This window comes from Somniosus microcephalus, chromosome 9 (assembly GCF_052327205.1).
Source record: "Somniosus microcephalus isolate GS21.2 chromosome 9, FLI_Smic_1.0, whole genome shotgun sequence".
Lineage (NCBI taxonomy): Eukaryota > Metazoa > Chordata > Chondrichthyes > Squaliformes > Somniosidae > Somniosus > Somniosus microcephalus.
In genome coordinates, this window is record NC_140995.1 from 107,558,815 (window position 1) to 107,576,501 (window position 17,687).

At 40.2% G+C, this 17,687-nt stretch overlaps 1 protein-coding gene across 2 annotated transcripts in view; it reads left to right on the top strand.

Moving 5' to 3' along the window:
• gtf3c2 (general transcription factor IIIC, polypeptide 2, beta) overlaps window positions 1-17,479 on the top strand; it is a 165,645-nt gene extending 148,166 nt beyond the window's left edge. For both annotated transcript variants that reach the window (XM_085996964.1, XM_085996963.1), the window contains 2 exons: window positions 12,945-13,323; window positions 15,371-17,479. In XM_085996964.1, the coding sequence (XP_085853090.1) occupies window positions 12,945-13,178 (234 nt within the window). In that variant the 3' untranslated portion in view covers window positions 13,179-13,323; window positions 15,371-17,479. The remainder of the gene's footprint in view (window positions 1-12,944; window positions 13,324-15,370) is intronic.
• The last annotated feature ends 208 nt before the right edge of the window (window positions 17,480-17,687 follow it).

The window sequence follows — 17,687 nt, forward strand, 5'->3', positions numbered from 1 at the left end:
GTAAGTCAGCTACTATCATTGGTTCCTTTGCTTGTTTGTTTTGGTGTTTCTGACATGTCTCACATTCGCCGATCATGTCCTTATTTATGCCAGGCCAATAAACAGTGTCTCTTGCTCTCCTTTTGCATTTTTCAATTCCGAGGTGTCCCTCATGAATCCTTTTGAGCATGTCTTGACGTAGAGCCTGTGGAATGACTATTCTGTTCTGTTCTAGTAATAGTCCACTTGCGACACTCAACTCTGACCTTATGTGAAAGTACTTTGGACAGGAACCTTTTGGCCAACCATGATGAATGTTCTCTATTACTGTTTGTAACACTGTATCTTTTACTGTTTCCTCTGCTATTTGCTTTGATTTTGTGTCTGACACGGGCAGCGCAGCAGTGACCATACTCATGAACATCCACGTCTTCCTCAGTAGAGCTCACATGACTCATTGTGGGTGCTCGGGATATTGCATCTGCTAACGCTATGGCCTAGAAATTCATTAAGGCGCTGCCAGCTTTGCGCCCAGTTAACGCCTAAAGGGTGATTTTGCGCCAAAAATGAATTTGCGCAGATATTCAGCGCAGTGGTATTGGCGGCGGTAGCCGTTAGCGCTGCGCCGGCACCGATGACGTCATCGGTGTGCGCAGTGCCCCGAAACCGCGCCAATCCCCATATTTAGTTGCGGCCGCCTCCTCCGAAGCGGCCGCAAACAGCGACCAGAAAACGGGGCCGTCCTGCTGCCTTAGTGGGGCGCTTTAAAGCGGAAGGTGCGGCCGACCGCCTGCCCACACCTCCTTCCCCGGCCTCCTCCACCCCCCCCCCCCCCCCGCGGCATTGCCGGCTGCTTTCCGCGAGCCCGGCACTTCTCCATGGTGCCGGGCTCATTTGCCGGCACTATCCAGCGGCGATCTCCCCGTTGCAGGCAGCTCCCCCTTAAGAGAAGGAGGAGGCCTGCAGTACCGCAGCCTGCCGCTGCGCAGCGGCGCCAAGAGCGCTGATATTCAGTGTCAGCGCACCAAGCGGAGGCAGGCACACCCTGGTATAGCGCCCGCTTCCGAATTGGGGCGCTAACAATGAATATCTGACAGTCGCTATAGGCTTCCCGCCCAGCGCTAACTTTTGGGCGCTAGGCAGCTGGCGGGGCCATAGTGAATTTCTAGGCCTATGTGTTTGCCTGGTGTGTAGATCAGTTCAAAGTCATATCTTTGCAGCTTCATCATGAGTCGTTGAATCCTTGGAGACATCTCATTCAGGTTCTTTTTTATGATGGCTACCAGTGGGCTGTGGTCTGTCTCAACTGTGAAGGTGGGAAGTCCATATATGTAGCCATGGAACTTTTCTAGTCCAACTACCAAGCCTAGACATTCCTTTTCAATCTGGGCGTATCGACACTCAGAATCAGTCATAAACCTGGAGGCATCGGCAACAGGCTTCCAATCTTCACCCTCTGCTTGTAGCAAGACCGCGCCTAGGCCATCTTTTGATGCATCCGTTGACACTTTGATTCTCTTTGTTGGGTCAAAGAAGGTGAGTACAGGTGTGGTTGTCAGCACTGTTTTGAGATTCATCCACTCTTGTTCATGTCTTTCTGTCCATGCGAACTCATTTGTTTTATGTAGCAGGTCCCGCAGACAGGCTGTCTTGGCTGACAAGTTAGGAATGAACTTTCCAATGAAGTTTATCATCCCCATGATGCGTAGCACTCCTTTTTTGTCAGTGGGTCGGGGCATGTTGAGTATGGCGTTTACTTTTTCCATATCTGGCTCTATTCCTTTACCAGATAGATTATCTCCTAGGAAAGTGACTTCCTGGATGCCAAACTGACACTTGGCTTTGTTGAGCTTCCGTCCATTCCGGCGTATGCTCTGTAGCCCTTTAGTCAGTCTCTCATTGTCTCTCCTTCCAGATCTTCAATTATGTGTTCCATCATTCTATGAAAGATTTCAGATGCAGATATTATCCCGAAAGGCATTCTGAGGAAACAATACCTGCCAAATGGTGTGTTGAAGGTACAGTATTTGGTGCTCTCTTCATCCAGTTTTAGTTGCCAAAATCCTTGTGAGGCATCGAGCTTTGTGAAGTATCTGGCACCTGACATTTCACTGGTGATTTCTTCTCGCTTGGGAATCTGGTAGTGTTCACGTTTTATGTTTGCATTTAAGTCCTTTGGATCCATGCATATTCTTAGATCATTGTTCTTTTTCTTTACACATACCATGGAGTTAACCCAGTCTGTTGGCTCTTCGACTTTCCTGATGACTCCTAGTGTGGTCATTCTGTCCAGTTCATTCTTGAGCCGGTCACGCAGGGTTGCTGGAACTCTCCGTGGAGCATGTACCACTGGCTGAGCATCCTCCTTTAGCTGGATCTTGTATGTGAATGGTAGAACTCCAAATCCTTTGAACACATCCTGGAAATTACTCACTACAGAATCCACCGAGTCATCTGGTCTGCTTATGGCACAGTTTATACGGTAGACTCTCTTGACCAGTTCTAAGTCCTCACAAGCTTTGTCACCTAGTAGTGAATCAAGTCCTTCAGCCACAACAGAAAACATGAGATGATGCACTTTGTCTTTGACTGTCACTTTAAGTCTGCATACACCTATGCTATCTATTTTCTGTCCATTATAGTCCTTCAGTAGTACTGACTTTTTCTGTATTTTGGGCTTTTCTTTCATATTGTTAATGTCACTCATACTGATTAAGTTTGCTTTTGCCCCAGTGTCTAGTTTCAATGTAACTAATGCTCCATTTACCTGCAGTGACATTATCCATTTGTCCTCTTTTACTGCATTAACTTTATGTTCAGCATTGTCCATTTCTGAGGGCTGCACATTTTCTGTATCCTTTTCTATATTGTCACATGACACCATTCCTACAAAAAATGTCTCACTTAAATCAGTGTCCTCAATCACATTGACTTGTTGCCCTTTGTTTTTACTTTTGAAAAGCATTGTCTGGCAAAGTCATTCTTTCCATTACATTTTGTGCACATTTTTCCAAACGCTGGGCATTGTCGTGACTGGTGTTTGTAACCACAGCGTTTACAATTTAAAATTCCATCCTCCGATTGCTTTGCATTTCTGTTCTGCCCATGTTTCTTCCCCTTGTAGGACACAGCACTGACAGCAGCACTATCACTTACTACAATCGTATTATTATTAATTTCACTGAAAGTCTTTGCGTGCTTTTTGAGCTAGCTCACTGGCTTGGCATATTATCACAGCATTTTCCAATGTTAGTTCGGTTTCTCTCAACAGACGTTCCCTGAACTTTTTATCATGAATACCAAACACAACCTGGTCACGAATCATGGATGATTTCAGTTCAGAAAAATTACATGTCTGTGCTTTCAGTTTCAGATCGGTCACAAAGCTATCCAAAGTCTCATTTTGCTGCTGTATCCGTGAACGGAACACGTATCTCTCATAGGTCTCATTCTTTTTGGGAGAACAATGTGTATCAAATTTCTTTAGCACATCGTCCAGTTTTTCTCTGTCCTCCTCTTGATCAAATACAAACTTATTAAATACCTCTATCGCCTGCGGGCCTGCAACCGTGAGCAGCAACGCTATTTTCCTTGCATCTGGCTTCGTACCGAACCCGATGGCAGCAATGTAGAGTTCGAATTGTTGTTTGAAAGTCCGCCAATTGCAGTCGACATTCCCCGTGAGTTTCAAACCCTCCGGTGGCTTCAAATTCTCCATGTCGCGTTTCACAATATTCAGCAGATTTTACCAATCCTGGTACCATGTTATGTTCATAAATAAATAGATATTCTTATTATGAACAGCTAGCTTGAGCTAGTCACTTTATTCAGCCATGTGGACTTGTACAGCATCCATCTTGACTACTGCCTTGTGGGTAGCCTAGTGCATCGTGGGTAGCCCACTCTTATATACATACAGCTCCACCTAGTGTACCATCCTAGGATGACATGTTACTGATCATTACATGCACTGAGGAGGGGGATAGAGACTCAGTTTGTGAGATTCCTCTTTTTCAGCTACAGTTTATTTGCTGTGGGCAGTGATACTGGCAGGCTGTCCAAATGTGGTGCTGGAACTGCCATTCACGCAATCATAAAAAAGGCAATAACATTTTGGGTTTTATAAATGGGGGCAGTACAAGAGGTTATGATAAATTTGTGTTAGGCCATAGAGTATTGTGTACAGTTTTGGGTGCCACATTATAGAATGGACATTAAAACTATAGAGAACATATAGCTTAGATTCACCAGGATGAAAAGCTATAGTTATGAGTAGAGACGAACTACTAGGACTATTCCCACTAGAACAGAGAAGGCTAGGAGGAGATTTGATGAGAGTTTTTTTTGATGAGGTGGTTTGGGACAGAGTATTTCCTCTGGTTGGGATGTTTTTAAATTTCACGAAGGGAGAATGGTTAGGAGATACATATTTACTCAAATAATTGTTAGAGAATGGAATGCTTATCCACAGGTAGTAGTTCAGACTGAGACCACGGCATCTTTTAAAGGAGGAGTAGATAAATATTTGTAGAAAAATACAGGACTTTGGGGAGGCCAGGAAAGTGGGATTAGGCTTGGATTGCCTCAGTCACCTCCTTTCAAGGCAAATAGCTCAAGTTTCCCCAGTTTTTCATTATAGCTCAGCTTCTCTTTGCTGGAATGTCCAGCCCGTGCTGGCCTGTGCTCGCTGCCCCCAGATCGCCGCCTCCAGGCTCAGATTGTCAGCTGGCGCCACATAGGAGCCGACAATTTCCCACCCTCCCCAACCGATGAGCTTCATCAGATTCACCAGCACAGTTTTGACCTCATGGCAGCAACAGTGGACGGCAGGCGCATTCCAACTGGCCGATTTGCCTCAAATGTTAAAATCGGTTCCAGTGACCCAATGCCAATTTCAGGCCACTGCCACCTGATTTACGATGGGAAGCCATGGTTAAATTTGCCCAGAAAATGTTTTCACTTTCCCAGATTTCTAAGTAAATTTGAATCATGTCCAGGGAACGATCCCCCTTCAGTTTAATTTAACTACTAGCTTTTATCCAGTTTTCACCCCATGCTTCTCGTCTTCGGATGACTACAAAATAGGAGTATATCAGACTTTGACTTGGGCATTAACTGCTAAGTAAGCGTATTAATCAGTAAAAGAGCATGCAAATAGTAGCAGTAATAACATTTTAACAGTAATTTGTTGAGCTTTGTCAACTCCTCGTGTAGTAAAAAGAACAAATAGTTTGCAACTACTATGCAAAGCTGTGATATAAGTAATATTCTTGTGCAGCAATTATTTTCCTTTTTTCACCATGTACAGAAGTTATCTAGCCTAAATATCTCTTTGAATCTACAGACCTACTGAACAGGGAATGGTAGCATAGTGGTTATGTTACTTGACTAGTAATCCAGAGGCCTGGACTAATGATCTGGAGACGAGAGTTCAAATCCCACCACGGCAGCTGGGGAATTTAAATTCAGTTAATTAAATAAATCTGGAATAAAAAGCTAGTAATCAGCAATCAGAAACTACCGGGTTGTCGTAAAAACCCATCTGGTTCACTAATGTTCATTTGGGAAGGAAATCTGCCGTGTCTGTCTCCAGAGCAATGTGGATGATTCTTAACTGCCCTCTGAAATGGCCTAGCAAGCCACTCAGTTGCTACAAAAAGAACACCCTCCCTAACAGTGCTATGGGAGTAGCACAGGGACTGCAGCAGTTCAAGAAGGCAGCTCACCACCACCTGATGGGCAATAAATGCTGACCTTGTCGGTGACGCCCACATCCCAGGAACGAATTAAAAAAAGACCGAGTCAATAATTTGAACAAGGCAGGCTGATAAACACCTTCAAAAATGTCTCTAGTTGAAGTAGAAATAATTGGTAAATTCAAAATTAAACACACTGAATGCAAACAAATCCCACAAAATGTTAATATTTGAACTGAATATCTTGGCCCCTCCCTTAGACACAAGTCTCAGACAAGCTGACTAAAAGATGCAACAATTGCAGTGTTAGTTTAAATAATATGGGCCGGGAATTTTCTTGGAGCTGCTCCCACTGTAACTTTGCTGTACTTTCAGCACAGGTACATGATTTCAGTCACAGGGCCCTGCCATCCAATACTGTCTACCACAACACCTGCTGACACCAACAAAAGCCTGGCAAAGCCTGAATAAAACCAGCCCTGTGGTTTCCATGTCTATTTATTATATACGCATATATTGGTGTATGTTTCGGGGATAATACATAAACTACTCAAGTGGCATCAGCTCATCAGTTTGATGTGTTCCTGCTTAGCAACATACTTCACTCAGTTTGTTATCTTTTATGTAACAGCTGAATGCAAATATGTATTGTATCTCAAAGACCAGTTTCTACCCACTACCCTTCCAAAACGCAGAAGTTGAAATATCGCTGGGATCTTGTTTTCAATAAGAATATCCTGTGTAGAAGAGAATTTGTACAGGATTGGGTTCTGGCGATCACAAAATGATTCCAATAAAGAAGGCCTTTCATCCCATTTGATTTAATCATTCTTGAATGCCAATCCTATTTTTTCATTAAAGCATCTCGCTGCTTATTAAGTTAGTCCAGTGACACCTCAACCATCCTCCTTGACGACTCCTTCCAGGTGTTTGCTCTGAAAGTTCTGCTTCACTTCTGGTGTTTGCTACAGTGGAATTTTGGCCAAATCATTGTTCTTTGTACTGCACTGAATCATTTTTACTCATTTAAAAATGGAAAATATAAACTACTTTAATTCATAGAAGTCCTTCAGATTGTACAATTATGTTTAGATTTATTCTGTTAATGTTGCCATATTTGTATAGTACAGCTCCTTTAAGTTCCCACACCAACAAATTTGCTGCTGTATATCATTATATATGTATTTATTACATAATCTCTCTCTTTTAAACATTTTCACCTGCAGCCTGTTTCATAGCAATGTGAAATGCTTACCTATATTTAATGCAGTAAGCTGCAAACATACTCGCATCATGAAAAAAATAAAATGAGAGGCAGTAGCATGCACTCTTGATTGCTGAATGACCAGAGCATGCTGTTAGTCTTCATTTAGCATTTTGGAGCAATTTCAATGCAGTTTCAATGTTGACTTCAAATAAAGAGGGACAGAAACAAATGGGGTGTAAAATGAAGAAATTTAATTTCACGTTCTAATGTGTGAGACTACAATAATAACATTGGAAAGTTACCCTCCAGGGATCCATTCAGCCCATGCGATGCTGGGAAAGTATATAAATATCTAACACCAAGTGATGATACTTGCTATATTCGAAGTTTGATTTGTAGCCCTCTGTGTAATGAAGATGCAAGTCATCACTTAAGGTTGATCCCTTTAGAATAAAGTAAGTATTGATAAAGTTAGTGTTGATTACAGTTGACTATCTCAATTTGTATAAAGGATGCACTGACTTTTAAATAACTGGTCCTTTTCTTCCAACCATCGTGATGTTTATGTAGTCGTATAACTTATTAATAATGATAGAAAAATGGAGATCACTGTGTAAACTTTGCCAGTGATGGATTTTTAAAGCCTGTTTTTTCCATTTTTTTCTTTTTAATCTTCTTTCCCCTGAGATGATTAATAACTTACATGATGTGCAAAAAACCACAGTGCATTTGTTAGTGATTTCTGATCACATTTAAGTTATCATGCAAAATTGATGCTGCAGTCTTCAGAAGGGTTATCCATTTTGAGTATGTATTATGTTTTTACATAGAGCCCTATACAAGAGTTCCATATCCTTTTGTTAAACTGTAAAATTGTAGTGTATTTAGAATCTGCTGCATTTCTGGAAACAACAGATTGACATGTTAGGGCAGATTTTCCTGATTCGGCAACTGGAACTATTAGGTTGCATGAACACAACAAATACAGGAATATCGGGTGGCTAGGAGCATATGGTCCTAATAGAGCTGCCCAATTTTCCATCCTTTAACTTAAATGGATATTTGCATTTCCCCACCCTATTTTCCTGTATTCGCTGCACTTGGGCAATCCGGTAGCCCCAGGTGCAGGAACAGAAAAATCTCCCTATTTATTTTTAACGTGCATTTAGATATCTAATTCTGTCAATTTAGATTATGTTCTAAAGGTACTTGGCGCATTGATATTTTTCAGAGATGCATTATGTTGGTCAGGCTATATGTACTTTGCAAACATTGAAAAGGTTCCAGTGAGGCATTCTTTCTGAAGAGGCAGGCAGGTGAATTGTCTGGTTCGAAGGCAGAGAACTGGATAGACTGGAGAAGCTGGGGTGGTTCTCCATAGAGCAGAGAAGGTTGAGAGGAGATTTGATAGAGGTGTTCAAAATCATGAGGGGTCTGGACAGAGTAGATAGAGAGAAACTGTTCTCATTGGCAGAAGGGTTGAGAACCAGAGGACACAGATTTAAGCTGATTGGCAGAAGAACCAAAGGCGACATGAGAAAAAACTTTTTTACGCAGCGAGTGGTTAGGATCTGGAATGCACTGCTTGAAAGGGTGGTGGAGGCAGACTCAATAGTGGCCTCATAAGTACCTGAAGGAAAAGAATTTGCAGGGCTCCGGGGAAAGGGCAGGGGGAGTGGGACTAGCTGAAGTGCTCTTGCAAAGAGCCAGCACAGGATTGACAGGCCGAATGGCCTCCTTCTGTGCTGTAACCATTCTATGATTCTAACTGCTGTGCTTGTGCCAATTTAATTAGATTTGTTTTTGACTACAGTTGGTTTAGCACACAGCAGAGATTATTAAGTCATTTGGACATGGTAACGGAGTGATGTACAGCACAAATCATCCGATCTCTTCAGTGAAGGAAGCTGCACATACATTGTGCACACAATATGGACAACAATATTGGCAAACCATGACGTAGAACAGCAATGGGAAACATTTAAAACAGTGTTCAACAGAGTCCAGGAACAATATATTTCACTAAAAAAAAAATGAACAAACTAGACACTAATGGGACACCATGGATGAATAAAGCTATAAGGGAAAAATTGAGGGTAAGGAAAGAGGCATACATTAAGTACATGGACAGCAGGGGAGAGCATGATAAGGGAGAATATGAAGAGATTAGGAGAGAAGTCAAAAAAAACAATTATGAAGGCAAAGAGGAACTATGAAATTAAATTATCAAGGAACATAAAACAAAATAGTAAAATACTTTACAGACACATAAATAAAAAAAGGAAGGTCGGGATGGGAATAGGGCCACTAAGAGATGGACAGGATAATACCACAGACAGTGATAGAGAGATGGCAGAAATATTAAATAATTACTTTGCTTCAGTATCTACCAGGGAGATAGAACAAGTGGACATGACACCGGAAGGTGAGATTAGAAATGAAATAGATGCATTTAAAATAAAAAGAGGAGATATATCAAATAAACTAATCAAACTCAGAGGAAAAAAACCCTGGTCCGGACAGGTTATATTCGCGTATTTTAAAAGAATCTAGGGAAGAAATAGCCGAGGTATTACTATACACATTTAATAATTCGGTAAAAAAAGGTGTAGTGCCAGAGGACTGGTGGATAGCTAACATAATACCTATATTTAAGAAGTGAGATAGAACATGTCCAGGGAACTATAGACTAGTCAGCTTAACATCGGTGGTAGGAAAAATAATGAAATCCCTACTAAGGGAGAAAATAGAAGAACATCTAGAAGCCAAAAATATTATAATGAATAGTCAACATGGATTTCAAAAAGGAAAGTCTTGTTTGACCAACCTCATTGAATTTTTTGAAGAGGTAATAGAGAGAGTAGACAAGGGTAATGCAGTAGATGTAATTTATCTAGGTTTTCAAAAGGCCTTCGATAAGGTACCACATAATAGACTAAAGAATAAGGCCAGAGAATGCGGAGTCAGGGGACAAGTAGCAGAATGGATAGCTAGCTGACTTCAAGACAGAAAGCAGAGAGTGGGGGTAAAGGGTAGCTATTCACAGTGGCAGAAGGTGGGTAGTGATGTTCCACAAGGATTACTGCTGGGACCACTGTTATCCATAATTTATATTAACGAATTAGACTTTAGAATCAGAACACAATTTCTAAATTTGCGGTTGACACCAAATTGGAGGAGATAGCCAATACTGAGGAGGACTGCAACAAATTACAGGAGGACATTAATAAACTTGCAGAATGGGCATATAATTGGCAAATAAATTTCAACACAGATAAATGTGAGGTGTTACATTTTGGTAGGAAGAACAGGGAGGTCACTTATTACTTGGAGGGCGCGAGTCTTGGTTGGGTAGAGGAGCAAGGGGATCTCTGAGTACAAATACACAAATCGCTAAAAGTAGTAACCCAGGTTAACAAGGCCATAAAAAAAGCAAACCAAGCACTAGGGTTTATTTATAGAGGGATAGAATTGAAAAATAGTGAAGTTATGCTAAACTTGTATCGAACCTTGGATAGATCACACCTGGAGTACTGCGTACAATTCTGGTCGCCATATAAAAAGGATATAGAGGCACTGGAGAGGGTGCAGAGATTTACAAGGATGATACCAGAAATGCAAGGGTACACCTATCAGGAAAGGATGAACAGGCTGGGTCTCTTTTTTCTCTTGAAAAGAGAAAGCTGAGGGGTGATCTAATAGAGGTCTTTAAAATTAGGAAAGGTTTTGATAGAGTAGATACAGAGAGAGTGTTTCCACTTGTGGGGAAGAGCATAACTAGAGGCCATCAATATAAGATAGTCACCAAGAAATCCAATAGGGAATTCAGAAGAAACTTCTTTACCCAGAGGGTGGTGAGAATGTGGAACTCACTAACACAGGGAGTAGTTGAGGCAAATAGTATAGATAAGCACATGAGGGAGAAGGAAATAGAGGGTTATGCTGATCGAGTTAGATGAGGAAAGACGGGAGGAGGCTTGAGTGAAGCATAAACGCCGGCATGGATTGGTTGGGCCGAATGGCCTGTTTCTGTGCCATATATCCTATGTAGATCCCTTGGAAATGCTGGGGGTGGGGGGAGGAAGATTGAAGATATGAAAAGTTATCCAAGCCTAATTAAATTTCCAAATGTGTCACTGCCAAGGTGTCCATCACACTTATTTGATTGGAGCAAGTAACTTGCTAGCCATTAAGTTAACCAGCTACCAATCATGAACCAGCAGACAGGTTTGTGGGGAAGACTACCAATCATGAACCATCAACCCACACAAAATCAACCAGTCAAATTTGTCTCACAATTTATTCAGATTTTTGTGCCACTGACTACATACAATTTAAATAATTTGCAAAAAAAATATAAACATAACTAGAACATTGCATTTTGGAAATCTGTCCAGTAAGTTTTTCTCTCTGGGACCTTGGATTTGATCTTTGCTCTTTTCCAGCAGCTTTCTTTTGTACACCATTCCCAAGATTGGCCACATCCAGGCTTGCGCCTGTACGCAGGGCCTGTGTCCTGCACTGCACCCAGCACTGCTTCCCCTGTTCTCCCAGTGACCCCCTTTATCAGGACATCTCCATCTGTCTTTAATCGTTGATAATTAGGAGCTTCACAATCTTCCGTGGTGCCACCTTCTGCTGATTTCAGCAATGCAATTGATCGCCCTGGAGTCCCTGGCATCTAGCGTTGTTAAGGGCATATATGAGAGAAAGAAGTCATATGATGTTCCCTTATTTATGTTGGATCCTAGAATGCCTGCCCTTTTGGAGACGGGCTTATTGTAGTCCTGGCCCTGCACACGCTGGATCCGGGTTTGCTCCAAATTGTGGCCACTCCGCCCTAGGAGGTGCTCTGCCGTGAAACCACCCTCTCCTGTCGCTGATTTTCAGGACTGAGATGGATAAGAGTAATGGGCCGAAATTTTACAGCAGTTCAGTTTGAGATGCATAACCTACCCTATCAGAAACCCTCTATATTTTGGCTTAGAATTACTGCCTTTACTTGCTTGCTTTTAAATTGTTTTCTTTATAATGGTCTCCACTTTTGGCTTCCTTCCTGTCTGTAGCCACGCCCTAATTTCTTAAAGTACTCTTAAATACATACATTCTGTATGTTCCTTTTTGTTTTGACTATTTAAACTCTCCATTTTTTGACTTGTTCATTACTAATCTTTATTTTCTCTCTGAATTTATGTACATCTCCACTAGCAATTTGAAAGACTACATCATGATTTTTTTTGCTGTTTCTTTACCAATATTTTTCTCCTCTTCCCGAAATATTGACTCCTCACTCTATGGGGACTGGGCTCTCTCCGGTAGCTTAGCAAGTCGCAATTATTTTGTGTTAAACTGCCAGTGATTGTTGGGAGTACATTACGGAAAAGCCTAATCCTGTCCTCGCCTGATGTCTGCAGTTTCAGTAGGAGTGGCTAAATAGCAATTAATTTTGGGAACCTTGGCCTCTTTTTCCCTTCCCTGAGCTGGAGTGCTACGGCCAGTTTTGTTCCTGCCACTACCTTGGCTGAAATCAACTAGCTCACCAGAGGCTAGGGATTGATCCTGGGAGCTCCCTGGTCTGTGTGGTTCAGTTACTCAATGAATAAGCTGGCCCTCCCAATGGCACAGCAAATCATTTTTTTTTCTGCAGTGAAATCTGTTGTGAAAAAAGATTTAAATTTCTGCCATTTATGTTTGTCAGCCACTATCATGTTGCTTATCTGAGACTCCAGTTCTTGAACATTTTGCCTATTATCAACATACCAAACTAAATACTATCCCTCCAGTATTGCTTGCAACTTCCTTTTTCCAATTTTCTGTTTTCATCCTAGATATTTTTTTGTTGAGCTTTTTTAAAACACTAGTACATTTTAATTTTATTTTATACACTGTCCCAGTTTCCATAAGACTTTTTAAAGCTTTTTTGTTTACTTTGTTTTACTACTTTGCACTCCCTCTTATTACATTACTATATGTTGCTTTGGCAATTTCCTTGATTTCATGCATAGATCATAATATTTAGCATTTCACTCAGTTTTGACACCAACTATTTTTTTCCCACCCAGGTTCGTTTCAATCCCAATCTTGATGCCCACGGATGGGTCCTCTCAGCTGGGCAATCGGGCATTGTCCGAGCACACTGTGTGCGGAGCCTTAACACACACGTGAGCAGGAAGCTGATCAAGGAATATCGAGCACAATTTAGTTCTATGTTCCAACCTACAGAAGCTGAAGCAACTGAGAATCCCATTTTCTCTACTGTCACACACAGTGTAGAAACAACAATGCAAACAAAATGATGTGCATAAGTATGGCTGGAGGATATAAAGACACCACTCTGTACTGACGTGCCAGCACATTCAGTCTCCCAAGCAACAAATGCAGCCGTGATGTGAATCCCACCTACTGGGTCCTACCAGGGCACAATAACTGAACATGGCACAGGTATGCTTATCTGCCAGTTCAGCTATGTATGTTTTTCTAAAGTTTGTTATATAGAATAATATGTCTTATTTAAATGTGTTACTGGAGCTCAATCTGTTGAATCAGACACATGATTTTTCAAATGAAATAGGCAAACAGAAGTGCTTCTTTCACTCTCATCTTTTCAATTCTGCTGTAAAATTGAGGAAGCTCTTTTTTAGTCCCTATGTATTGCTATTATACTTTTCTTGAAGATAAGTGAGATGTGGGTTTTTTTTGCTTTTTTAAAACAAAGCTTAGACGAGTGTAGTCTATTTGAACTTGTGTCTGATTTCACAAGATTGGCTTTAGGCAGGTTTTTAGCTGCTAAGAACAGTTTTACAAACCACTGTTGTTAAAATCATGAAATGTCTCTCAATTATATTTACAAGTTTCTTTTTTTTTTATAAAGCGAGCCAGAAACAGTGGTCCTTATTTTCCTGCCTGTCTGCATAAGCCAGCACCCCCAATTTATGGCCAGCTATTAAGTATTCAGATTCTTCTATGGTACAAAATCAAAATGTCATTTGATGCAAATTACTACATTTTGCAGTCTAAGAGCTGGTTCTGTGGTTGGCGACCTGTTTGGAGCTTGGTATAAGTAGACAACAGGTCAGATTTGTATTTAAGGGAAAAAAACACAAATTTGGAGATTACTGAGAAAACATGACATACAGGATTCTAGTGTTTTATAATAATGACTGCATTTAGAGTAAAATAAAATTGCATTTGCATGGAAATAAGTTTAATCCTTTCTCTTGTCTTAACTGTAATTGGTACTGCAAGGTGAGAGATCATTTAGCAGGACTCTTGAGAATTAGGTGGACACTCTCTACATGATTGTGCCATCTCCCTGGCACTATGCAGGTGGAAAGGAATTCATGCCACTGTGGATGCATCAACAAAGTTTCCTTTAGTTTCAGACAGAAGTGCCATTTTTCCTAGAATACATTGTTTTTGCTCTTGTAGAAAAGTATGTCTGCTGTTGGGGTTTGTGGCTTGTCAGAACATGCTAGAGAGGAACCACTACATTAGGCATCAGTGTTTGATGTGCTGTGTAGCTTTTGCTTATTCTTAGTAAAAGTATGAATATTAGCTGTACTAAAAGATTTCTGTTGAAGAAATATTGCTGAAAACTGACTTTCCCTTTATATTTTGATTAACATTTCATGATTTTTATAACTTGGTTATTGTAAAACAGGCAATGGTCAATTTGCTCACACTGAGCATTGCTGTCATTTCCATACTGCTTTTTCAAGGTTAAATAATGCACTGTGTGTAAAATTAGGCTTTTAGCTGTGAAACTTTCTAAAGAATTCCTTGAACAGTTCATACTTCACCTCTTCTCCCCCCCCCCCCCCCACTTGAAAAAAATCCTGTAATGTTAATTCAGAATTTTCAATTTTTCAATTCTTTTGTAAAAGTGATGTCTGTTTTATAATAATTATAATATAACCAGTGGTGTATTACCTCTTTTTAAATTTATCTTAGATTTCTGTTTCATATTGTGTATTTCATTTATTTGCTGCTGCATGTAGGTTGGGCATTCAAAGATCAGTAAATCTGTAACTTACTGATGTAGTTGGATGCATCTTGATGTACAACTACCTCAAACACAGAAAATAATTTAGACTTTTTGTAAAGTTTCATACATGCTCTATTGTGATCAGAAGATGCAGAATTACTGGACTACATCCTTAATGTTTGTACATCCTACTCTTCAAGTGTTTCATAGTGCTGTCTTTACCACTGAGATTGCTTTATTCTGGGATACAAAAGATAGTTACCACAGTTCACACAGTGCTTCCCCTTGTGCATGTATGGCACACTTGCACACAGGACGTATGTGTCGAATGAATAGGAGAGATTGATACCATTTGTATGGCTGATGCACATCCCTCCCCCCACCTCTACCACAAGGACCTCCTGTCATATATTGAAATTCTAGATCCACTATGATCGGTATAGGTTTTTAATTACTGTCTCCTCTGCTGTGGTAAAATCACAACTTACTCATCTTTCATTGTAGATACAGAAGCTGATACAGAGACCTGCACTTTCAATACAGATGCATCTAAACTACCAGATATATATAAGTTGCTTTTTCTCAGTGTACAGTATGACATTAAAAACTGCTCTATTTTTGAAGGTTCTGCCTAACTGCAGTAGTATGATTCTTTTTAGATGTACTATGTCCTGCAACATTTTAGACTAATAATGTATTCACAACAGACTCCTGTATTGAAAGAATGTTTGGCTTTATTCCTATTTGAAAACTGTTATTAGATGGACAGAAAGCACTGTTAATATACAGCATGTAGAGAGGTAGTCTGGTGGCATAGATAGCTCCCTACTAGTGCCTTGTCCTATAGCATAGTATGCATTTTATTCAGGCATTGATTCCCCATCAGTAAATTTTCAGTCTTGATAGGAAATGCATTCAAAATCTGCTGTAAATTAATAAATTGCTTATTTTAGTGTATTTCCCACATTTAGTTATTTTTTTCACCTCTGGTCCTCCCTGGGCAAGACATCAGGCAGGTGACTTGCTCCCAGGTCTCTGCCAATGCATCTCCAACCAGCCACTAACTGCAAGTAAATGATAGCCCAGAGAGATGTTCCCCCTCACCAGTCCATTTGAGAAGCCCCTTCCTGGGTAATATGACTGAAATCAAAAACTTGCTGCCTGGAGAATTGTGGATGTTAACCTACATTCTACCACTGAGTGCAGCATGTTAATAAACTAACACATTGCTGCTAGAATGTACTAAAGGTCTTGGTTTAGAATAGCGTACAGTGTTTATCTGCACTTCCATTTTTTATAAATCTTGTTTTCTTAAGTGCTGTCTGAATTCCAAAAAAGTCTAGAAAAATACCTTGAAAGCTGGGTCAACACAAATTTCAGCTTTCAAGAAAAGTTATTCATTCCATTAGTTCATGCATTAACAGAGCTCAGTCCCAATTGTTTTAAACTATGTGCTACTGTGTATAATGTAAAATCATTTTCTCTTCCCCCACCTTTTATTTTTGATTAACCACATGTGATCATTCCCCCTTGCCTCATTTGCCTGATCAATGGGGATGACACAATTGTGGGACTTTATTTAAAAAAAAAAAAAAAAATTTTTGTTCCATACATGTTTTTGTCTAATGTTGGTTCCACAGTGAAGCAGATGTCTTATTTTCTCTCTTGTACTTTAAATGCTCCCCCCCCCCCCCAGCTCGTACTTTGTCAAGTTGAAGGTGTTTTATTTTCTTTCTGATTTGCTTTCTTTTCGATCTCTACTTGTCAGTATTATATGATTAGATTATGATTTTTTTCTAGAGTTCCCTGAAAAGTTACAAATCACAGTTCCATAGTTATCATCATGCCAGCATGCACTGCTGAAAGGTGAAGAGTGGAATGTTACAAACTCAGCTTGTTCACAGCCTCAATGCACCTGATTTAAAACGCTTGACACGGGATGCGTTGATACCATTTGTTAAAGAATTCTTTTCAAAAATTGCAACGTTGTGAATGCAGTATGGAGATTAAAGTGTTTTTTGGTTATAAAATGTTCCAGTTTGGATCCATTATAAATATGTTGTGGTCCAGTGCATAATAATATGCTTCTCCGTTACAACTTCAGGGAAGCTATAGTCGGTGGTGCACTGGAATATTGGGCATGCTCGTTGCAATGAGTCCTGCTTGTGTATAAAGAAGGCCTTTGCATTGTTGGATAACTGGCCTTAATAGTGAGGTGTAGCCAACCAGGTGAATTTGACTTTGAAATAGTATCCCAGGTAACTAGTATATAACCTTTTAAATATTTAACTATGATTCTTATGAAAGGGTCAAATGAACCCTCAACAAAAATGTGGGTAGTTACCATTCAGTCCATTACATTTTTAATTTGTAAAGTCTAATACACTATTTTCATGCAGTATTTTCCCCAAATCTATATATTTTTTCTTTAATTGTTACAATGTTTGTCTTCACAAGTCTTTTTTGTCTTTTGAAGTGATTACCAGTGGCCAGTAATTACCCTTTCTGGCTGCTACATTTAAAGGACACTGGTGAATCTTTCATATCGGTATGGTTTAGTTCTGTTATAAATATGTACAATGCATCAAGTCATTTATTAAAATATATCTTGGAGATACCTGTGTTTATTTAGGAACAAGAGTTTTAGATTTATTGCACAATAAGACACGGTTTAAAATACTGGGTCAACAGGCCTAATTGCTTAATTATCCTTATTTCCATAATTTAGTTAAAATCCCAAATAATTTTGTAGCCAAGATGGTAGCATTCTGGCAGTTACATTACCCAATCCAGGATGTCTGATACAGTAGCTGTCCTGACT